At 37.7% G+C, this 25,126-nt stretch overlaps 1 protein-coding gene across 4 annotated transcripts; it reads right to left on the reverse strand.

The window, feature by feature from the left end:
* Window positions 1-485: 485 nt before the first annotated feature.
* On the reverse strand, window positions 486-25,123 carry LOC307132309 (acylamino-acid-releasing enzyme). 4 transcript variants are annotated; one of them, XM_079826539.1, is made up of 26 exons: window positions 25,059-25,123; window positions 24,423-24,594; window positions 23,913-24,223; window positions 23,591-23,657; window positions 22,201-22,601; window positions 18,005-18,137; window positions 17,779-17,905; window positions 17,578-17,653; window positions 17,426-17,501; window positions 17,039-17,178; window positions 16,758-16,892; window positions 16,509-16,600; window positions 16,275-16,312; window positions 16,027-16,148; window positions 14,487-14,547; window positions 14,272-14,366; window positions 14,018-14,087; window positions 13,807-13,892; window positions 13,592-13,730; window positions 13,416-13,499; window positions 5,139-5,219; window positions 4,957-5,045; window positions 4,680-4,873; window positions 2,991-3,093; window positions 1,834-1,940; window positions 486-1,235 (listed from the first exon to the last, which is right to left on the reverse strand). In XM_079826539.1, the coding sequence occupies exons 1-26, from the start codon at window positions 25,086-25,088 to the stop codon at window positions 1,133-1,135; spliced, it is 3,132 nt and encodes a 1,043-aa protein (XP_079682665.1). In that variant the 5' UTR covers window positions 25,089-25,123; the 3' UTR covers window positions 486-1,132. The 4 variants fall into 4 exon arrangements, with proteins under 4 accessions (XP_079682665.1, XP_079682666.1, XP_079682667.1 ...); XM_079826540.1 differs by lacking the exons at window positions 22,201-22,601; window positions 23,591-23,657; window positions 23,913-24,223; window positions 24,423-24,594; window positions 25,059-25,123 and adding exons at window positions 19,861-20,558; window positions 20,704-20,857; window positions 21,216-21,333; XM_079826541.1 differs by lacking the exons at window positions 22,201-22,601; window positions 23,591-23,657; window positions 23,913-24,223; window positions 24,423-24,594; window positions 25,059-25,123 and adding exons at window positions 19,861-20,558; window positions 20,704-20,770; window positions 21,216-21,304.
* Window positions 25,124-25,126: the final 3 nt, after the last annotated feature.

Raw genomic sequence — 25,126 nt, forward strand, 5'->3', positions numbered from 1 at the left:
TAGGCAGACTGAGACAGAGAGAAAAGACCTATAATGATATTTGACCTGCCAAGACCCAGACACCTACACCAAACCAGATCAAAGGGTGAATAATAATACAGACCTTTCTTTCTCTTACACACACACACACACACACACACACACACACACGGCAGTGGTCTCAGGTGACCTGTTGTGTTCTACTTCTCTCTCGGTGGGTCATTAGCAATGCAATCTTAACAGGGTATAAAGCAATCTGCCCCCTGAGACCACCAGCATATTGAAAACCCACATGTTACAATTGGCCTTAAAACACTGTAACATAAACCTGGCTGCTGCTCAACATGCCACAAACGGCAAACCAAAATACCTAATACTATAAAACGCATTAAAAACAGAGTTCATGACAGAAACACAAGAGCTGAATGAATCTGTCAAAGGGGATTTGAGGATTAAGTGTTCAAAGGACAAGAATGTTGCTAAAACTATGAAACAAAGAAATCTTTGAGGGAAGGATCTTTCTTAAGCGGCTGTACATGAAACAGACACTAGAGTCTTAGATATGTGAGCTGTTACAGCAGCCACCAAAGCTAGCATGCACACCTGGATGAAGTGTATGAACATTGTCCAAAAATAAACACATTTCTCTCTTGCATCATGTTTATAAACAGGGAATGTCACAGATCTCTACAGACACATTTCTGAAAATGTCCTGAAAATAGCCTTTTGCTCTTCTCTTGTACTTCCAGTCCGAAATGTACTTTTTTTTCATATTCAAACTCATTTAATTCTACAAACAATCTCCATGCCTTTGTATTTAAAGTCAAACAGATTTGATCTAAAAATATTGCCATGTTACTCTCCATTAAAAACGGAATGAAGAGCAAACATCTCACAAAAGAGTGTGAATGAGCTCAGATTTTTTAACTTGTAGACTCCATGCTTTGGCATTTGACCCCTTATTTTAGCAGTGCTAATTTAACATGGACAGGTCTGCCCCCTAGTGGACAGGCATTTCCATTGCCTGTAACTTTAGCTTCAGTGCAGCATTCATAGACGTTTACAGTTTTGGCAAGAATGTCAAACACAATGTGTGCAGACAGAAATAAAAAAAGCTTCTGATGGATATTTTCATATGTACTTCTGAGAAATGTCAGTTTAAATGTTCTTTAAACCACAGAACGATGTTGAGGAAGCAGTCAGACTGAGTGTTGACTTTAGACAGCGAGTGACCCTCGTCACTGTACCACAACAACCTGAGAAACAGACAAAGAGAAGAGAGAGAAAGAGTGTGATAAAGAAAAAGCAGGCTGAAGGGTCAGTGAGATTTTTTTTTTTTTTTAAAGAAATGAATACTTTTATTAGGTTTAGAATGATTTGGGTGACAGCAAAGACATTTATAAATGCTACAAAAGATTTCTATTTCAAATAAATGTTGTTCTTTTGGACTTTCTATTCATCAACAAATCCTATGAAAAAAAAGTATCAACATTGATAGGAAAATGTTTTTTTGAGCACCCAATCAGCATACTATTAGCATGATTTCTGAAGGATCATGTGACACTGAAGACTGGAGTAATGATGCTGAAAATGTAGCTTTCATCACAGAAATAAATGACATTTTATAATACAATAAAATATGTTAATAGCCAAAACCAATCCTCTCGAAATGGCCACATACTGGATGTTTAATCAGCTAGGTCTATTACTATTATTAACTAATAATATGAGTATTCAGTATATTTGTATATTAAATGTGTGTGTTAGTTTGTGTGTGTGTGTGTGTGTGTGTGTGTGTGTGTGTGTGTGTGTGTGTGTGTGTGTGTGTGTGTGTGTGTGTGTGTGTGTGTGTACCTGACAGGTGTATTCCTGCTCTTGAGTGCTCTGTAGAGCTCCAGACCCTGGTGAGGCGATACTCTCCTGTCTCTCCCACCCAACATCAACAAAACAGGAGCACGGATCTAAACACACATACACACAGACAATATTAAGATTTAATATTTACATATTAAGCTTATGCTACACAACAAATCCTCTATCATAAATCAATCACTTTTATTGTCTGTGTGTGTGCATTGTTTGAGGACAAATTTGTACTGTGAGCAGCGCATATTTTTTTCGCTGTGCATGTTAAGCAATGACTCCATTCACACCGGGAGCAGGAGCAGTGTGTGAGCATCAAGCAGGAGTGTCCCATGTGCAACAGTGAAGCGATGCAGATCCTATTTTTGCAGCGCTGCTGATGCTCAATTAAAGTGAAAGCACATTTTTGATGGACAAAATAAATATGATTTCACACAAAAAGTGTCTAGTGTGATTTAACAAGAACTGAGTATGTCAGAAATGAAAATGAAGAATCAAAAATATTTATAGAAGATTTACTGATTTAAACTTGTTTTTAATTATTCAGTTTGGGTGAAAGTATGGTGTATTATCAAAAAACTAAAGTAAACAGTCAGAAAATATAACCTTTCTTTTAGTTTATTATGTAATGGGCTTACACAGGGGTAATAAGTTCTAGCACTACCCAAATTAAACCATAGTGTGCTTTTCTTTTCTTTTTTTATCTGCAGTTTGCTGTCTAGTAAACATATCAAAGTATGACCATTTACATGCAAATGTTGTGCACACCCCATGTTAACAAACTTTCAAGACTATTAAGTTTATAAATGACCAACTTCTAAAAACAAATATACTGTTTTTTGTTAAGAAATGCTCACTTATATTTAGCTTTGGAGCCGCTGCTGTGGCGCTGTACAAATGTTCCAGTGTGAATACTCTTGCACTGCTCCAGTGCAGTGACTGTGTAGTTATGCTGACGTGAAGCTGACACGCTGCTTAAGCTTGTGGTGTGAAACGGCCTTTAAGGTCATTCTGATTTGTAATAGTTATATAAATTTTTTTTAAAAATGTACTGTAAAAATACAGGAAGTTTTAGGGTTCAGTACTTATAAATAGAAGTCTGTGCAAATTCCCTATTTAGGTAGTTTGGTCAATGCATGTGTGTATACCTGTGCAGCGTGTATTATAGGTGACTTCTCCAACATGGAAGTGAGGGACTGTGATGTGGGCAATTGGTCAAAAGCATACTGAAGCCCAACAGAGGAATATCTCCTGTAGGGGCAGTACAAGCACACAACACCCTTACAGTTACCTTCGGCCACTGCAAAAACTGAAATACAGTACATTGATAATTATCCAACAGATTTACAGTAACATTAAAATCTGAATAGTACATCAATACTACATTACTGTATTGTACACAAAAGGTTCCTTCTAGTGCTGGAATAAATCTTTATTAATCATTAACTGATTTACAACAGCAACATTTAAAATGTCTTCATCAATATTTTTTGTCTTTTTCAAAGAGAGATAACTACTTGCAATACATTTTTCCCCATTTAAATGCTCTCTAAAATGAGCATGGCCCTGTCCCAATACCACCTGACAACGACTAGAGAGTAGAAGATCCTGGCTCATCTATGACGTAACTAAAGACTATTGGCCATCTAAAAAATAAATAAAAAAAAGAAACAAACCAATATATTTGTCCTGCCCAAACGTCTTGTTTCAATAGGAAAGGCATCAGCACTCATCAAGCCATTTCATCTTTAATAGAAGAGGTATTAATAAGGGCTGTCAAATTAAAATTTGAATTTCAAATACTCGTCAAATTTAAAATAAAAATCCACATTGAAATGCAAAAAGGGTACATGCAGCCTTATCAGTGGCGCACGAGATGCGATGAAGATGTAAGAGTCGTTTTAATGTTTTTGTTAGCCTATCCAGTTGAACTCACTAAAGGCTATGCTGCTACATTGCTCATTCAAACCATTGCAGAAATAGAGAAGCTTAATGGGGAGAAGATCTTCCTTACGTCAAAACCGTAACCAAGCCGTTCACACAAAACACATTTTCTGCGCTGATTTTCCATTCTTTTCTATGTAAACATGCTCAAGGCTTTTGGTTTGTTTACGCATTCCGCAAGAACCAATCATTGACCATTGCACTCGCGTCTCGCACAAGAGAAGCGCGTGTTTAGAAAGCCATGTAAAGTTAAAAGAAGTCCAACTTTCAAACAACATGTCTTGAGATTTTTTGTTCTTGAGGGGGGGGGGTTCCATTGCATCTCATGTTTTTTAACGCAAAAAAGTACTCCGTGTGACCGGTGCTTTGGCTCTTTGTACCAAACTCTGCATACATGTAAACAGACGGCAGCTAGTAAGAGCTGTGTGGGTAAACCTCACTCCCCTGGCCTCAAGAGGTGCGCTACTGACTGACGCTAGAGACTGCGGTCATTAACATCCTTGTTAGCATGCCCACCACTCATATTGGAAATGCCGCTTCGAATCCCGCTTTGGAGCAGGGCAAATAGTACCCGAGGGGTTAGATATACATGATGCTGTTTTGATTATAATTGTTTATGCAATTTTTCAAAATTATATTTGATTTATAAAAGTACATTTTAGCGATATACTAAACAGTTTTACAGTCATGTTATTTCATTGCTTTGAATTAACAATTTAATGCAGTGCATTAATATTTTGCTCATTACCCTCTTGTGGCCTCAGGAGACATGCCAAACTAAAATTATGCTTTTTAAACTCAAATATTAGTAATATTCAAGTATAAAATTGGAATTAATTTTTCAGACATTTTCACAGCCCTAGTACTAATGAATGTAAACATGAGTGCATTACCAGTCTATGATATCACTGGTCCCGAGCAGTGTGGCTGCATTGATGACAGGGTTTCGGGCTGCACATGCTCTGTAGAAATCAGGATACTGACCAACCAGGTGGCAGGCCAGGAAGCCACCGTGAGAGCCGCCCATCACTGCCACTCTATCAGGATCAAGAGTAGTCTCATTCTGCAAAGCGCACAACACTGCCCTCTGGACACAAAGAATGACAAACAAGCTAATGCAATACTTTTTTTTAAAACAGGCACAGGCAGGTTATTTGTGCATATACACACCTGAACATCTTTGACGTCCTGACTGCCAACATTTCCAAGCAGAGACTCTATGCCATCTTGACCGAAACCAGTGGAGCCCCTGTAGTTCACTGTAACACACAAATTCTTTAAATACTTAAAATCGATGCTCATTTTCAAATTGTTTATGTTGTGACAGGAACAAGAATGACATGAACACTCACCCATAAGAACAGCAAAGCCCAATTTGGTTAAAGCAGCAGCTGTGGCGTTCCAGTCAGCAGCAAATTGAGAGTGAGGACCACCTGCACAGAGAAATACTTCACTAGGTATGTTTACTTTACATAATTTTCATCAATCCAAATTAGCCCAATACGATTCCATATTCTGAACGTTATGTTTTTTATGAACCCTAAACTTTGCAGAATTTGCGCTCACTTCCCAGAGGTGGTGGGCGGTAGGGGTTGGGTCGGATGGTGCCCAATTTAAATCAGACAGAGATAAAGCAACGCGGTAAGATTGTATTTATTTGAAAGTGCAAAGTGAAGTGATGTGTAGCCAAGTATGTTGTCCCATACTCTGCTCTGCATTTCACCCATCAAAATGGGTGAATATCTTAATTTGTGTTCTGAAGATGAACAAAGGTCTTACAGTTTTGGAATGACATGAGGGTGAGTAATTAATGACAATTTTCATTTTTGGGTGAACTAACCTTCTAACTAATGGATTAACTAATGTTAACTAATGGAACCTTATTGTAAAGTGTTACTGAAAATTCTAAAACTAAAATCTAGGGCATGTTTTAGCCAAGATTAAAATGTAAAATAAATAGCCTATTCAGAATTTAAGTTTTTGCTGTTATAATGTTACAATGTTCCATTCATTCCTCAACTGAAAAAAGGATAGACTAATCGATTCTTGGTATTTAAGAATCGTTATTGGTTCGTAAAAATGAGAATCTATTAAAATCTAGAAATCAATATTTTTTACCCAGTCCTACTAGAAACATTTAAATATTATTTATATTTAAATATATAAAGTAGTGCAGCCTGCTTTGTTTACAGGAGTAACCAAGGTTATTTCTGCTGTTCCATATGTGCCCCCTTTTGTCGCTGGTAGAATATCTACATACAGGGGCGCAGGATACATTTTTAATCTGTGTGTGCGGGGGCAAACTGTAAGCAAAAGCTCAGATAGCTCAAAAGCTCAGATAGTAAGATCAGATTTCCACCTATCCACCTATCAGACCACCATCATATATTAAACTTGCATGATCATTAATAGAATAATATTGATTATTATTACAATACGAAGTAAGTGAAATAAGAAGTACATATGAATGATCAAAATTTAGGGATGTGCAGAATGCCAAATCAGCCTTTTATTTGGGACGTCTCAACTTTCAACCTGGCACAATTATACTTTGATAAATTTTGATTAGGGGTGTGCGATAAATAGAAAAAAAAAATGATCTCGATATTTTCTAGGATTTTATAGCTAACAATATTTTGTTATTGTTATTGTGCTGGTACCTTGGCAAGTTTAAAACTGCTGTGGACAGCTGCCTCCTACAGTTTTTGATATTCTTCATATTCTGTGAGAGGGTCAATTCATACATAGCAATGACATGAATTATCTTTTCCAAAACGTTTCAATTGATTATTTTACCTGTTTATGGGTATTCTTCTTACCTTTATAATTGTATTTGTTTAAGCCTAATTGACCTATCGGTAAGTCCCTCCCCTCAAACGCAGATGAGCCAATAGCAGTTGAGTATCAGTTGCGCTGGGACCGGAACTCGGACATCTTTAGGTGTCAGCGCCATAGAGAAACATTGGAAAATCCGAAGCTCTCATCGGTTTGATGGTGTTTATGCTACAAAAATGCTAAAATGTCGTGCCTGAGGTACTGTAGCACTGATTCCAGCTACCCTGAGAGGATTTTCTGTTTGTCATACTCTCGTTAAGTTACGATTAAAGTCCCTGCTAACATACAAACCGAAATAACTAGCTGTTCTCACGTCATGTAACATTAACACTGTAACGCCAGGTCAAAAACACGAAGGTCTACATTTTAGTGCCTCTCCATATTAAACTGGTTATATGTAAATTAATTTAATTTTAGATATGTTTAAGGTCTACACTATCTGTCCTACTAAGGAGGACTCCTATTTTGATGGGTATTATAGTCTACGGGTAGTGAAAGGGAGAGCTCGCACGCAGTTTAACGGAGTTGTTTTGCAGATACAAAGTTTACCAGTTATTAACTGCACCCTCGAAAAGGCATACGGTCTGTGTACATGTTTGTTTACTGTTAGCAGTATGAGTGTTTTTGTGTAATTTGCTGTGTATGTTAATGGTAATGCAACGGAGAGAGATTTTGAGAGTTTGTGAATGAGACATTAATGCGCACTTCTTTTGCTTTGTTTGTTCAGCTCTTACGATGATTTTTTGGAGTGAAAAAGGACATAATAAACTTGATAAACCATCAGTAAAGTTTGGCCATCATTCGGACGGGATTCAATACGCTACATTCTGTGTCCAAAAACATCTTGGGATAAGGTTTTCACACTGACAGCTGTCATTGTAAGATATAGCAACTCCGTTTGTTTGTCCGAGTTAGCAACAGTAACTAAGGGGGGCGGGGCTTACCGATAGGTCAATTGTTTGCATGCATCATCTTTTGTGTCAGTTTCATAATTTAATCAAATGTAATTGTAATAATAAGACACAATAAGGCTGTTACCAATCAAATTAAATAACAATTCATATTTGCAATAGAGAGGAAACAGAAGCTGCATCTGTAGTGGCATTTAGATGCATTTAGACTGTTTAAGGAGCTAAGAGGTGACAAATGAATAACCTGAAGTTATGCATAAATAATGTTTTAAACATAAAAATGTTGAATATTGATATTTGAAATGATTTTTAAAAAATGAAAAGATACTTTAAATGTGAATTTAAAAGTGTTATGAACTATTTTCGTTGAAGGAAATAGAGCAAAAACAGGTAATATGGTGTCTAAAATGTAAGTCAATTATTAAATTCTTGTTTAGTAAACTTGTATAAAATCAGTATCACACTTGTTATGCTGATGCCCGGAGAAAAACTGCACTCTTCATGTGAACTGTATTAATTATATTAAATGATAAAATTAGAGTAAATCATGCAGTGAAAAGCATGCACTGTAAATGCGCACCCACACTAGTCTTATCTACTAGACTAGCCTACATCACGTAGTGTAGTCTATGTGTGCTCTCTCTGGGTGTGTGTGAGGGATACACTTGATAATGTCAGATTGCACATCGTTAAAAAAACAATTACGATATTAATCACACCCCTAGTGTATGACTTGACACCAGCAGACACCAGCCACCATAGTCACTTGTTTACCGGGAGCCAGAGCACCTGACATCAAAGCAAATTTAAAAGTGCTGGCTAAAGCTAATCGTAAATTCTCTAAGATTATTATTCACGTCGGCACTAATGATGTTCGACTTCGCCAGTCAGAGATCACCAAAATTAACATTAAAGAGGTGTGTGAACTCGCTAGTACGATGTCTGAGGCTGTTTTTTGTTCTGGACCGCTCCCTGTAAAAAGGAGTGATGAGATAGTTAGCAGACTATCATCACTCAATGGCTGGTTGTCTAAGTGGTGTCTGCAAAATAACATAGGGTTCATAGACAATTGGACATTTTTTTGGGGCAGACCTGACCTGTTGAAGAAGGATGGCATCCATCCCTCTTGGGGTGGTGCCGCTCTTCTCTCTAGTAATTTGGCACATAGTCTTAGAGCTAAACCTTGACTCACTAGGGCCCAGGTCAGGAAGCAGACAAACTGGCTAAACCGACCGTCTGCTAGCTGTCTCACGTTACCGGAGTCAGATAAATCCCAGCACATAGAGACTCTTTCACCTGGATATTATCATATAGAGACTGTGTCTGTTCCCCGAATTAGTAAATACAAAAAAACATCAAAACCATTCAACAGTACAAATTTAATTGACCTCCAACAAATAAACAAAAGATATAATACAGATGAACAATTGATAAAGCTTGGGTTGCTGAATATTAGATCCCTTTCCCCAAAAGCGCTTATTGTTAATGATATTATTACTATTACAGATAATAATCTAGATGTGCTCTGTTTGACAGAAACCTGGCTAAAACCTGACGACTACATTACCTTAAATGAGTCCACCCCCCAAGATTATTGTTATAAACATGAGCCGCGTCTGAAAGGTAAAGGGGGAGGGGTTGCTGTAATTTATAATAATATCTTCAGTATTACTCAGAAGTCTAGTTTCAAATATAATTCCTTCGAAGTTTTGGTGCTTTATGTAACGCTATGTAGTGTACATGATAAAACCCGTTCAACATTTGTGTTAGCTACTGTATACAGGCCACCATGGCATAATACAGACTTTATCAAAGAATTTGCTGATTTTCTATCAGAGTTAGTACTGGCCGTAGATAAAGTACTAATTGTTGGTGATTTTAATATCCATGTAGACAACGGAAAAGACGTATTGGGATTAGCATTTAAAGACACACTAAACTCTATTGGAGTTAGGCAACACGTGTCAGGAGCCACTCATCGCCATAATCATACTTTAGACCTAATATTGTCACATGGAATAAATGTTGATACCGTTGAAATTCTGCAGCAGAGCGATGACATCTCAGATCATTACTTAGTATCATGTATACTTAATTCAGCTAAGGTTGCAAAGCCGCCCCCTCGCTTCAAAAATGGCAGGACAATCACTGCCGCTACTAAAGATTGCTTTTTATATAATCTCCCTCATCAGTATCATCTGCTCAGCATCCCAGATAGTATAGAAGAACTCGATGTTGCAACAGAAACTATCGACTCTCTCTTTTCCAGTACTTTAGACACAGTTGCTCCTCTGCGCTTAAAGAAGATTAAAGAAAATAGTCCAACGCCATGGTACAACGAGCACACCCGGGCCCTTAAAACAGCAGCCAGAAAAATGGAGCGCAGCTGGAAGAAAACAAAATTAGAGGTACTTCGTAATTCGTGGAAAGAGCACATGATCACATACAGAAAGGCCGTAAAAACTGCTAGATCTGCTTATTTCTCAACTCTCTTGGAAGAAAACAAACACAACCCAAGGTATTTATTCGATACAGTGGCTAAATTAACCAAAAATAAAGCTTCAACTTCTGATGATTGTAAACAGCACAGCAGTAATGACTTTATGAACTTCTTCACATGTAAGATTGATAATATTAGGAACAATTTTTTAACCATGCAGCCGTCTACTACAGCATCACATCAGACAGAGCATTGTAGTGTCACTGAGGAAAAATTACACTCATTCACTGCTATAGGAGAAGAAGAATTGGCTAAACTCGTTAAATCATCAAAATCGACAACATGTATGCTCGACCCTATACCGACTACGCTATTAAAAGAGATGCTACCAGAGGTCATAGATCCTCTTCTTAATATCATTAATTCATCTTTGTCATTAGGATATGTACCGAAAACTTTTAAGTTGGCTATTATTAAACCACTTATTAAAAAACCGCAACTTGATCCTACAGATTTAGTCAATTATAGACCAATCTCAAATATACCCTTTCTGTCAAAAATACTTGAAAAGGCAGTGTCTTCACAATTATGCTCCTTTTTAGAAAGAAATGGTATCTGTGAGGATTTCCAGTCAGGATTTAGACCGTATCATAGCACTGAGACTGCTCTCATCAGAGTTACAAATGATTTACTCTTATCATCTGATCGTGGCTGTATCTCTCTATTAGTGTTACTCGATCTTAGCGCTGCATTTGATACTATCGACCACAACATTCTTTTGAATAGACTCGAAAATTATGTAGGAATTAGTGGAATTGCATTATCATGGTTTAAATCATACCTATGCGACCGTTATCAGTTTGTAGTAGTAAATGAAGATATGTCACACCGATCGCAAGTTCAGTATGGAGTACCACAAGGCTCAGTGCTAGGACCGCTACTCTTCACCCTGTACATGCTACCACTGGGAGATATCATTAGGAAGCATGGCGTTAGTTTTCATTGTTATGCTGACGATACTCAGCTCTATATTTCTTCACGCCCTGAAGAAACTTACCAATTCACAAGATTAACGGAATGCATAGCTGATATAAAACATTGGATGACCGCAATTTCCTGCAACTCAATTCAGAAAAAAATGAATTTTTAATTATTGGACAAAAAAGCTCCACAAGTAGTAGCCTAGAATACTGTCTAACACTTGATGGCTGTTCTGTCAAGTCCTCGTCGTCAGTGAGGAACCTGGGTGTGCTCTTTGATACCAATCTTTCGTTTGAAAGCCACGTCTCTAGCATCTGTAAAACTGCTTTCTACCATCTTAAAAATATATCTAAATTACGGCACATGCTCTCAATGCAAAATGCTGAACAGTTAGTTAATGCGTTCATGACCTCAAGGCTAGATTATTGTAATGCTCTACTGGGTGGTTGCCCTGCTCGCTTAATAAATAAACTCCAGCTGGTCCAAAACGCAGCAGCTCGAGTTTTTACTAGAACCAGGAAGTATGACCATATTAGCCCAGTTCTGTCAACACTGCACTGGCTGCCTATTAAACATCGCATACATTTTAAAATCTTACTTATTACTTACAAAGCACTAAATGGTTTAGCTCCCCAAAACTTGAGCGAGCTCTTAACATATTATACTCCATCACGTCTACTGCGGTCTCAAAATTCTGGCCAGTTGATAATACAGAGAATATCCAAATCAACTGCAGGCGGTCGATCCTTTTCCTATTTAGCTCCAAAACTCTGGAACAGTCTTCCTAACATTGTTCGGGAAGCAGACACACTCTGTCAGTTTAAATCTAGACTAAAAACACATCTCTTTACTGTGGCATACACATAAAACACTTTTTCAATGAAATGATTGTTAGGCTGCATTAACTAGGTCAGCCGGAACCGGGAACACTTCCCATAACACCTGATGTACTCATTACATCATCAGAAGAATGGCATCTACGCTAATTATAGTCTCTGTTTTATCCCGAGGTTTACTGCAGTCAGCCGGATCCGGGCCGTATCCAGTTCAGATGGTGGACCTGTGCCCAGAGAAGACCAACACAGGACCCTGAAGTGTCTGCAGAGACCGTGATTAGACTCCCCCTGAAACTGCGTCATCGACACGGCATCCTCAATAAACCCGTCTCCGGCGTGTTGACTGAGATTGTTCGAATATTACAATTAAATAATACTTAAATCGATATGTCATCCTCAATAAACCCGTCTCCGGCGTGTTGCCTCCGATCATTCGAATATTGCACTTTAATAATTATTTAATCAACATCATCCTCAATAAACCCGTCTCCAGCATGTTGCCCCCGGTCCCTCGAATATTCTGATCTATTATGACCTCTGAGCTGTAAAGCTGCCAGAATAATAATAATAATCATACGCTGTTTGTTAATTGGCCAGAGGAGAACTGGCACCCCGACTGAGCCTGGTTTCTCCCAAGGTTTATTTTTCTCCATTAGGTCACCTGATGGGGTTTTGGTTTCCTTGCCACTGTTGCCTCTGGCTTGGCGTGCTCAGTTGGGGACACTACATTTTTCAAATAAACATTGAAATAAATCTAAATAATAAACTAAATTAACCATTTAAACTAAATTACTGATCGAATTATTGATCTAAAGCCCACACTGTCGCTGTGTGATGGTTGAGATGGGCTGATGACATCAGCGTTTTTTCCGGAGTGGCTATGCGGCTGAATAAAATTATGCTGCATTATTTTCCTGTTTAACACTGTAAAGCTGCTTTGAAACAATCTACTTTGTGAAAAGCGCTATATAAATAAAGTTGACTTGACTTGACTTGAATTACGTACAATGAATGTGATGTTCGTTGTCGGAAGCTTTAGTTCGCCAATCGTGCAGGCTATTTTCCCTTCAAAAGTGTCATGACCCCCCTGTCCCTCGTGTCAACGGCGCGCTTGTCTACATATGTTACTTTTAAGGACTTTTCTGTGATTGGGCAGTTTGTTGTGCATCACTTTCAGTTAATTGAATACATTACTGTTATATTTAAAGGTGTTAAATATATTAATCTTACACTGCAAAGTGACAATTTACAAAGGATTAAATTCAATCATGATCATTTGTGACACTTTGTTTTATGCTTTGTTCATTAAATAACTATGAAAAAGCTCTAAAACAGACAATTAATCATCATAATCGTCAGACAATAGCACAGATTTCTTGAACAATTAATCGTCAGGTAAATTTCATAATCGTCACAGCCCTGGAGTTTAAATGCTTATTTTTTCCTATTGATTGGATTATTTCAGGTCTACACCACCCCTTCCAATCGGATTGAAATTGTATTCAGATCGATTGAAGTGTTTAGATGAAGGCTTTCCATTCTGATTGAGCCTTGGGTGCATGTAAATGTAGCTATTGATCACTGACATTTGAATTAAAATTACATGAGAAAAAGTGCAAGCCGTACCGTGTATATTCACCACTAGAGGGGTTTTCCTTCTCTCTGGAGTACTGTAAGGCTTCAACAAAATTGCTCCGAAATTCAGTCCAGCTATATAGAGGCAAAGAGGAGAAATGAAAATCACAACTCTATAATATTGCTAGTAGTGGCTGTATATCTGATGACACATCTATGTTACTCACAGAACTGATGGTTCTCCTCTTGAGAAGGGGGTGTGATCAACATGGGCTGCCAATAAAATTCCTCATACACATCAGCTCCACCCAGATTACAAAGCTGCATGTCCTCAGCCTGATCAAATGTTGAGAGGAAGCCAATTCTCTACAGAAAACACACAAAGTTATATGTCATGCAGTATCTTCAGTGAAGAGATGTATGCATGTGTGAATGGTTGTACCAGGCAGGGTGGCTGATTTGGAGACGAGCAGCTCATCACCATCAGGTCTTTTTGTATAGTCAACAGCTGCACACTCCCGAAATCATCTACCAAACACAAACACACAGAATTAGTGACTGTCACAAATTGCATGAAACGAAGTAATGACACACTGATAGTAAAATGAAAAAACAGCAAAAGGAGTCATCACATTACTCCATATTCACACTACCTAGTCTTAGCACATCCAGTCCACACACTTGTGTGACTCTTCCCGTGGTTCTGTCGACTGAGAAAACTGCCTAGAAGAACAGATGGTGCAAAAACAAAATCTAGGAATCAGAAATTCAGAATCCACACAATGCAAACATTTTCTACTCAAGCTATTTAACAGTATGTAAATTATTTTTTTGCAATTTTCATTATTTTGGTAAAGCACCTGTATTTATTGTCCTTAACTGTATGTGTATTTATATATTTGTTTACCTTATTGTTTTCACAGGCACTGCTGAAGAAGATTCTGTCGCTGTCTGCAGACCAGCATTGAGATGGCAACGACTCGTATATACCAGCAAACTGACCTGTGTGGAAACATGACATTATTCACATCAATGTCCATTGTGAAAAGAGCTATAGTACAAATTAAACCGACTTGACCTCACTCTTCAATGTGTGCATAGCATAGGTTTTCATCCAAGTACCTTTTTCTGCTCTCCTGACCACATCTACCAAAACTGAAGTGCTTCTGTTCTTCATGTCATACTAAAAGGGACAAAGACAGAGAAAATTGTTTAATAAACACATACACATACACTATATATATATATATATATATATATATATATATATATATATATATATATATATATATATATATATATATATATATATATATATATATATATATATATATATATATATATATATATATATATATATATATATATATATATATATATAATATTAAATGTATACACACACACACACACACTAGTTCAAATATTGTAAGATTTTTGAAACAAGTCTCTTAAGCTCACCAATTTTATATTTATTTGATCTAATAAATATTGAGTAAAAAACCTAATATAGGTAATATTGTGAAATAGTGTTTTCCAGTGATGGCAAAGCTGAATTGTCAGCAGTCATTAGTCTTCAGTGTCATATGATCCTTCAGAAATCATTCTAATATACTGATTTGGTGCTCAAGTAACATTTCTTATTATTATCAATGTTGAAAACCCTTCAGCCATTTTTTTGAAACCATGATGCGCTTTTTTCAGGATTCTCTGATGAGAAGTTAGTTTAGAGAGTAGCATTTATTTGATTAGACATGCTTTACTGTATTTTTTGATCAATTTAAAGGTCCCGTTTTTCCTGTTTTTTTGAAGCTTTGATTGTGTTTACAGTGTGCAATATAACATGTGTTCATGTTTCACGTGTAAAAAAACTGTATTTTTCACACTATTTACTTATCTGTATACCGCTGTTTTCACTGTCCTAAAAACGGCTTGTTGATTTCCTTATTCTATGAAGTCCCTCCTTCAGAAATACGTAACGTGTTCTGATTGTGCCAGCGGTTCCCGTGTTGTGATTCGACAGCAGTTTAGCGCACGTTGCCCGGAAAGGTCACGCCTCTTACCATAACGGGGAGAGGCATCCGCTCAAAGTACAGCGTCCCTGAAGGCCAAACAAAGGTGATTTGACTTGGGGATGAAAATAACAGCGCCTGGACGACATGGCGACAAACACACTACAAACGCAACCAAATGCAACACTTCCTCTTCTCCACGAGGGAGAGCAACAAAACCACGCCCCCTTTTTTGCGTATTCTTGTGGGCGGAGGTTAGTCAACAAACTGTTCTACTGACGTCATTAAAGCGGGAAGTACAGGGATGTAGTCCAAACCGGCCGTTCGCTGTAGGCTTTGAAAGGGAACTTCTGTTAACTAAAATATCTCGCTTGGCATTGAACTTTGAGCTTTATAATTTTACAGGTATTATTTATGCTCTAACAGCAACATTACACACTAACTAAATTTTGAAAAATGGGATCACGAAGAACAGGACCTTTAATGCTTTCTTGCTATGTAAAGGTCTTAATTTCTTTCAAAAAAAATCTTACTGGCTCCTAACGTTAGACCAGTTGATTATATTATAAATATTAAACAAAATACTTTATAGTTTGGCATTTCATTTAAACATTCCTTTGTGAAATATTACAATCAATTATTTAAATTCTCACCAACATCATTCTCAGGCACTGATGATGTGGTCCAAAGACCTGTCCCTGTAAGTAAACGATCCAACACGAGTCTGGACTCATTCGAGGGCTCGACACAGACATGCCTTCAGATGACAAGCACTCTGACCAGGTCAAAATGAACAAAAAGAGGTTAAAGACCAGGAAAAAACATATAAATCAAAGCTCATCATGTAGCAAAAGCACTTATAAAGGCGCATGCATACAATCCCTCCAATAAAGAATCTCACCACAATTCCCTTTCATATTCAAGTAAAAGAGAGCTGATCTGAAAAAAAGAGAAAATCAGATAAATATTATATATTTGTTTTAATTATTGTATTTTGGCACAGAGTAAGTCAGCCAAGTGAGATAAGCATCTTATTAAATAGTAGCACTTGAGGGTGGAAATATAACAATCAATATTTCTAAGGAAAAATACTAGCTGTTAAAGGGATTAAGCTTTCTCTAACTCCACCTCTCACCTACGATTGGAGCAGAACTTCAGGCCCAGTCTGAATGGCTCATTCCATTGGCCCACAAACAGCACGCCCTTTCCATTAGGCCCCCACAGGGCCTTGAGAGAGCAAGGATTATTTCATAATTCAGTTAACATTTAAAACACTTGAATTTGAGATTGCTGATATAACATCTACCATTTAAAGCCAGTATGGCATAACATATTCATTAGCATTATCAATGATCAAATAAGAATAGTGAGATATGCGTCTCACCTGTCCTGGTGATATACTAGGAGGGACGCCAGCATACACAATGACTGCAGCTTTACTGAGATCAGCTACACACAAGACTGGACAGCTTTTACCCTCCAGCCCCTCACCCCAGTCTTCAACATACATGTTCTTATCCTGAGAAATGCACACAATACTTTTTTAAAACCTCAAATACATTTCTTCTAACATCTAGTTATAACAGTTAATGCACAAAGCTACAAGTGGGAAAAGTCAAAGCTACATAAGCTCAGTTGAGATGATTTGATTGACAGACATCTCACCTGTTCCTCAAGCAACACTAGCCCTCCATCCTCACTGGCTGATACAACTGATGATTGAGGTGACGGCTCCACCCTCTTCTTCTCAGCCACATACAGCAACTTTTTTTCACATGGTGACCAGGCCAAACATGCAAACTGGGCTAATTATGCACAAAGAAACAGAGTACACACAATCAGACCAATATCCTTACACATTGATCAGGGCTCCAGACAAGAGTAGGTAAAAATCAATAGGGAGCTTTTTATTTAAACCCTCTTTTTCGACGCATTCACTACAAAGAACGAGCTTAAAAAGTCATGTGTTCACATTTAGTCATATTCGGCCCACAGGCTGGTGATTTGAGGCTCTTGGTGTGTAACAAAGACAGCAAAAAGTATTTCTCTTACCATCTTCGTACACTTTTCCGTGTTTATTCAGAGCTACGAGGTCCAAGCTTTTCTCCAGACCATTTTGGCTCCAAACCTACCAAAACAAAAACAAAGACAATCAAATATTTTCCTCACCTTAAAATGTGAATTTCAAAGAGATCAGACATTACCTCCAGGTACTGATGTCCTGCTTCCTCCCGGATGACAGCTTGAAGAGTCCCAGAAGGAGACTGGCAGCTGAGCAACCTGAGTGAGAGATACATTTTTTGATGACACGTGTGTTGTCTACTTGTAGTCAAAACGATCTTTCTTTTTGCGTCTTGAGGATACACGAATATCTGCATATTTTATATATACTGTATATATCTTACTCTTTCTCTGTGTGTGAGCTTGTTCCAGATGGCAGAAGGTGCTCTATTGTGTCGTGTTTACACAGTAGAGTCCATCTTTGAGAGAAACACAGTTTCACCCCTCTCTCCAAATCACACTGACTCCATCCTACAGAGAAAGAGTTGAAAAGCTAGCACCATGAAGTACATCACTAAACTATGCAAATACACCCTAAAACTACACAACAGAACTCTCCACTAAACTCACGGGTCAATACAGTGATGCACCGCTTATCACTGGCAGTATCCACCAGCTCATCAGAGACCACAGAAGCCGAAATGGGCACAGGAAACCTGATACAGTGTCTGAACACATCTCTGATCACACTCTCCATTGCAATCTGAAACCACAAACATATTAACTATCAACAACATAAGCAGAACACAACATGAATTAACAAACCTGACGAGGGGCCAAACTTGAGCAGCCTTGTGGGCTCGGACTGTAATAGACATTTTTTGATACTTTAGTGTCCATTGACTATATGCGTCTCATACTAGTGCACAGCAGTATTCAAAACTCAAAATCTGTTACATGTTAAGCACCTCCTTTTCAATCTGCTACTAGTCCCAGATTTAGGCAATATTTTGCGCCATGAAATAACTAATTTTATCTCACTGGTCTGTATAAAGCTATGATACCAATACGCTTACGCGGTAAGATCATAACAAATGTTTATTCTGTCGATAATAAAGCAACATGTTAATAAAAAAAGACGGTCCGGACATTAAAAAGTAGCACCCGTTCAGTTCACCTTACAATAGATGTGGGTCAGATGGGCGCAATTGAAATCTGGCAAAAAGAACAACAACAGACACTCCTGAGTCCTGCGCAACGCATGTCAACAACAACAATCCACGCCGGTCTAGTGAAAGTGGACTGTCATGACGGGAGAGTGCATTCTCATGAGATCGGGAAAAATCGCTCTAGTCTCGATGAGAGCCGATGTTCCAACCGCGGTCAAAGACCTTTCAGTGCGGACGCATCCATTCTGCGGCTCTGAGGGGTGTTCGATAACATATTCATAACAGTTTCGACAACATTATCTTTTTTTTTAACTGCACAAATATTTAAGAATATAATATAGAATAATATAAACCATAGTATCATGCGCAAAGTATTGGGTTTAATTTATTATTTTAGTCTTATATTGTCCTTTCTTTTTAGCTGCCTAAACTGCAACGTCGCTATTATCTTTAATCTGATATTATTAAGGATTCATATAAGTAAAAGTATTTATATTGTTTTTCTGCTATGGGTCCAGTTAATAGACCGTACAAAAAAAGATGAACAGGATGCTGCCTCTACACGCTATCGGAAATTTAAAAACTAAATCCTTTACGAGCTCATGGCATTCAAATTTTGACTTGAGATGGCGTTCATGTCCATTTTTTTTTTTTAAATAGGAAACTAGTGTTTACGATAATTCCGATAGCACGTGAAGGCAGCATAAGTCAACAATGTTAAAGACATATGTGGCCACATAAATACAATAGTTAACAACGCAGAATCAAATCACAACAAAACAAAAATGCTCCCGCTCCTTTCTCAGCCATAGGGTTTCATATTAGAGGTAATGGTCTACCAAAATCCAAATGTGAACATTTTTAGTGTACAAATCTTTTTTTCTTTAAATAAACACTCAACTGCATTCATTGCATTTGAAATTAGCCATGTCATGTATAGGTATATACGTATTTAAGGTGTATGGTAAATACCTAACCATTGTTGAGGTGATACCTAACCTATATGAGGTGTGTGGCTCCAAAACAGATATACATTTGGACTTTTTTTTTGCAAGACAATTTTTCTTTGTATTTTCAGAAATCCACTTATTTCTGACCATATCTAAAAACCTTCCTAATTGAGATGCGTCTCATCTTCAGTGGAAATAAGACGTTAAACTAAAGTGCAAAAATGGATGCACTGGAAGCCCATAAATCCACTCCTCTGGAAAAACTCAATGCACCGCACTTTTCCGTCTGCACTTTTCTAAATTCACAGGCCTCTTTGACTTTATGGATATTTCCCCATGTATATTTCTGAACATGTACAGGTCTTACTGGTCCAGTGACTGTTGCTCCAACAGCGGAACCTTTTTTACGGCCAGTGCAGGTTGATGGACGATGGTGAGTCATATTAATATCTGGAGTAGACAAAGGATGCCGTCTTTGAATGTGGGTTTTTATGTTTTTTTTGTTTAGAATCTTGTTGCAAAAGCAGCACATTGTTCGCTTCAGCCTACACTTAAGTATTTTTTTGTTACTGGTGGAGATGCATTCAGTTGGGTTGGCAGGCACAATATTTTGAATGTCTGAGGGTATTACAACTGTAGGATGTAAAACAGCAGTTTTCGAGTCTGTCAAGGAACTTTGTGTAGGTGGAGTGCTGGGAAAATGTTTTGTTTCTGAGGCACTGTGGTCAACCATGCATGTTGCAGAAACAATGGAAGATCCAGAGGTGCTTGCGACTGGTGGAGAAGTCAAAGCTTGAGGTAAACCTGGATTGGTTAAAGGTTTAGAATCACATGTGGCAGATACTGTTGAGATGCTTTGGGACGATGGACAGGCAGCTGGTTTTAAAGCACAGGTTTCTAAACATACTCTGGAAGTTTCCGTAGATGTACTGTGGACTTTGGCTGATGCACACTTCTGCACATGATTAACAAATAAGTTTTTTCGAATTATAACTTGACAGCAGTAGCAACAGTGATAGTGTCCACTTTCTATACATCCCAGGTGACATTTATATATTTTATACCCTGCAAAAAAAAGAGAGCGAGAAATAGATCACAAAATACTTTAATGAATGTATATGCATAATTTTACATGCTGACAATAATTTCAGAGAGACAACATGATTTTGTATGTTTTTATAACATTTCACAGCATTACTCTGAAACATACCTTTATGTTTGACAACTGACCTCTCGTGGGTCTGTACATGTGCCACCAGAGCAGGATACTCTCCAATCTTTTTACAAAACAGGCATTTGTACTCATTTTTAGCAAGTGAAACAGGTCCAGGAGAACTTCCCTCATTCAGAATGGTAACATGAAACTAGAAGTAAAAGACACTTTAAAAGTCCACACCACATACCTTATAATTGTCACAACCAAAAAGATAAACGTTTATTTTACGAAAAGTGTATGTGTAAAGATATGGTTTCAATAAAGTATTTATGCAGCAGTTTACAGACACACACACTTCCACTGCCTCTCCCCACGATGCTGTGGGGAGAGGCAGTGGAAGTGTGTGTGTCTGTAAACTGCTGCATAAATACTTTATTGAAACCATATCTTGACTCAAATGCTTGAGTCCCCCAGGATACAAAAACATACTTTCTAAAATGTGCCATGCCATATCACTGTATGAACAACAACAAAGACAAATGCTAATATTTAATTCAATAACTTACCTTCTCATCTCGACATTGAACCATCTTGACGACATCGAGTTCGCGCAGCGTCTATCTTGGAGTGGCCGCGATGTTGTTGCTAGTAGGCGTTTCTTCTTCGTCTTCTTTTAGCTTAATGGGCGTTCACGGGAGTATTACCGCCACCTACTGTATAACTTTCATTGGTGATAGTAGGCGTTTCTTGTAATGGACGTAGATTTATTAGGCGTGGTCTTGCAAGACGCAGACGGACCTCCTATTGGCCCATATGGGAAATTCAAGGGTTCATAAACAATATATTGGTGCAGTAAAAAGTGTTTCTTTAGTACATTGCCACTAGTATAAAGTTTGCATGGTAACGCACCCCCTGAGTCTATAGAAACGACACGCTCATGTATTGTTGTCCATATTGTTTCATAAAAATCTATACACACGCACGTGGGAGCATTTGCGTTGTGTTGATTCGTTGTGTTGTTTACTTGTTTTCATTTCGTTCTGCTGTGTACTACTGGGCCACTGTAGGATAGTTCACCCACTAAATGAAAATCACTTTCATCACTGTTAAGCCATTGAAAACTTGTATGACTTTCATTTGGGGAAACACAAAAGGAGACATTTTTGAATAAAATGAGGGTGAATAATTGGGTGAACTGTCCTTTACTCTAAAGCAGGGATTCCCCAACTTTACTGGTACAGACGAACCCCTTGTGACTAAATGGCTTAACCCCCAGATATTTTAAGTTAATACTTCAATAATTTAACAATACATAGGCTTATGCATATTCACAGTTCTCTGATGTCATTAAATGGTCACATGATATGCAGTTAAACATATATAACATAATATTTTAGTTTTTAGTTTTTAATTATTTATCTTAATTTTACATGAATTATTAGCTTTTGTGCCACAAATCCCCAGGAATTAATAAACCCCAGTTTGGGGAAACTCTGCTCTAAAGAATAAAAAAGCAGCACAACTTTTCAAAGGATGAATTTCTCCTCTCACCTTCTGTTGTTTTCGCAAAGGGAGTCTCTGTTGTTTGGGGGATTTCACCTGAGCAGGGGCAGGCTTCTCCTGGTTTGAAACTTGATCTGGGTGCTTCCTTCTTAAATGCACCTGCAGATTCTTCCTGTGCAGCATTAAACCACAGAAAGGACACAGGTCTTGTGTGTCGGATCTGGGCCTTTGTGGGATGGTGCTTTCAGAAGGTGTGTGTCCAGTGAACATCTCATTTACCAAAGTCTGTATGACGAGATCAGCCTCTATAGGATGAGGATTGGCAGCAGAATTTGAGGCAGTGGTTTCTGTGACGTTGTGATCTACTACAGATAGATTTACCACTTCATCCACTGGGGATTTAGATGCTTCATCTGTTCTCTCCTGCTCCTCCATAATCCTTCCTTCACCTGAGATTAAAGATGGTAAAAATATTAAGGTCTCTGATCAGAGCATGTCAATATGCACAATACTCATTTATACATTACACACTGGATTTCATAGTCATGTTTTTGGGCCAAAGAATCTTGTTTTTTATAGAATATTGCTCACATGAGATCACAGCAATAGCAAACCACATCATTCAAAAAATCCGATCAATTCCCAGAGCCATCAAGTCCCATCCTAAATTTTTTCACATTTTCACTGTGGTTCAAAACACAAAAACCTTCCTGAAAAATTAAAACAATGTTCTAAAATCATCTTAAGATATCACATTTAATGGTTGAAACGAAAAAGATTATTCTGTGCCCATTATTATGCGATTTTCTGCTAAATCTGTCAACTCTGACTTCTGAAAATCTGTAGAATTGCTCTGACTTTCAGCAACTAGCACTGATGCATTCAGACTGCATAACAGGGCAACAATCTGGGCAAAAGTGTTGTGTCATGTATTCCAGCCTTAAAATCTTCTCATTTATTTAATTATCTAAAGTACTAACTAGAACAAAAAAGGCCTTAGACTCATTTTTAAACATCTATAACTGCCAATTGATCCCAAAAGCTCAAAAACAGTTCAGTTCCCGACCAGCACGGTTCATGTTCCTTTGGGGCAAGTGTTAAAAGTGGGGTTACATAGGCTATAATTCAGTATGAACTACTATCATTCCACATTGTATCACAATGTTCGCTGTGCAGTTTTTTAAAAATGTATGTTAAACATCATGCAAGGATAAACATTTCAATCCTATATTGTTTTCATATGACCTTATCATCTTGTTTAATTCAACAAGTGGAACCTTGCCTTACTTATTTAGCATTTTAATGCTTTGTGTCTTTATTTTGGCACTATGATCGAATAACAAGTCAATACAAATATGTTTTACTCTGTGCCTGATATTACTTTGTTCCTTTGTCACACTGGAAATGGAAAGTCAAGACGTTTGATGAGACTCATCACCTGTGGACCCTTGGTCTGCCATCTCTGAATCAGTGGGGCCCGGACTCGATGTCTCCTCACCTACAGCCTGCAAAAGCACAGGATGAAAAGTGTTTTGTATGTTTATATCAATTTCCACAGTTTCATAAATTGACACAACAAAGCCCAATAAGGTATTTAAAAGGATATTTCTGCAATCTATTTATGATGATTCATCTAAATGAATATTTTTTTAAGTGCATTAGTCTTAGGGGCCATTTACACAGCATGAATGCTGGAACTAAAAATGGAAAACTTTTATGTTTTTGGACTATATATATATTTATATAGTAAAGAAACTTACCATTTTAGGGCACAAGTATTGCTCAAAGTTTGATTTTCTTCGTCTGATTTTCTGAGCATCCTCAGAGATCAGGTTCTTGTGTCCATCACTGACAGGCATCTCCTCAGTGTTGCATCCAACCTGATGAAGATCTGGTGCAGGTGAATTCTCCTCTGATTTCAACTCCACAACTGTTATCTTGGTTTTTTTGTTCTCACACATTGCCAGGTGTTTTAGAAAACCATCTTTCCTCATAAAAGTGGATGTGCAGCTGATGCAGTGAAAGTGTGGAGCAATTCGGCACTTTAAATGACATTTGAAAATTACAAATTCTGCGGGGGGATAAAAAGGAAAGGGGTCCATTTAATACAGATTTTATTATCATAATGATTATGCTTCAATAAAATTATACGCTTTACTAAAATGTAAGTCTAGAAGGAAGAGAATAATCGTTGAGAATGTCTGAGACACTTTTGGGTAATAAATATTCATTTTGCATGTCATTTTTCACACACATTATTTAGTACTTGCCTTTGTGTCGTATAGCTCTTCTTCTGTGGCCCTGTAAATGTTTCAAACATTTGCTTTTGATGGTGGGTTTGAACATCTCAGGCCCACAGAAAGGACAGTGGTACAAGGAACAACAGTCTTCACATCTCTGGAGAGTTGGCTGCTCCTCTCCTCGCAAAATAGTTTTGTGTAACTATAAAATGAAATTGTAGGAAAAAACACCTTTATGTGTCTCCTGATAATGGGCTTTGAAGCCTACATGAAAACCTTATTATATTGTATCTCATATTATGTTTGCATGCACCAAATCTATCTGAATCTGCATTTTTATATAAAAAGGAATTTCAATTTGAAAATCTAACAATGAAAGTTAAAGCCAAATTGTGGCCAAGCCCAAAACATAATACGTTTAAAAGTAGTTTGGTATCTATTCCAAAACAAAATCTGAAATAACAGCTGATCCTTTGACAGACTCCTCCAGCCAGGGGCCGATTAGCAGGTCTGCAGTTGGTCGCTTCCTGACGCAGCATCAAACGGTCACTCACCTGTAGCGTAGTAAACTCTGCATTTTGGTACGTTTGCTAATTCATTCTTTACACAATGTGATGTGACAGATGTGCTCTTATTGTTAAGTATGCAGAAAACTTTATAATTTACCTCTGTATGTTGACTTGTATGGCTGAACATTTTCAAAAGAGGCCGATTTGTATGGTCTAAAATCTCGC

The sequence above is a fragment of the Gobio gobio genome (genome assembly GCF_949357685.1).
Source record: "Gobio gobio genome assembly, chromosome: 10".
Lineage (NCBI taxonomy): Eukaryota > Metazoa > Chordata > Actinopteri > Cypriniformes > Gobionidae > Gobio > Gobio gobio.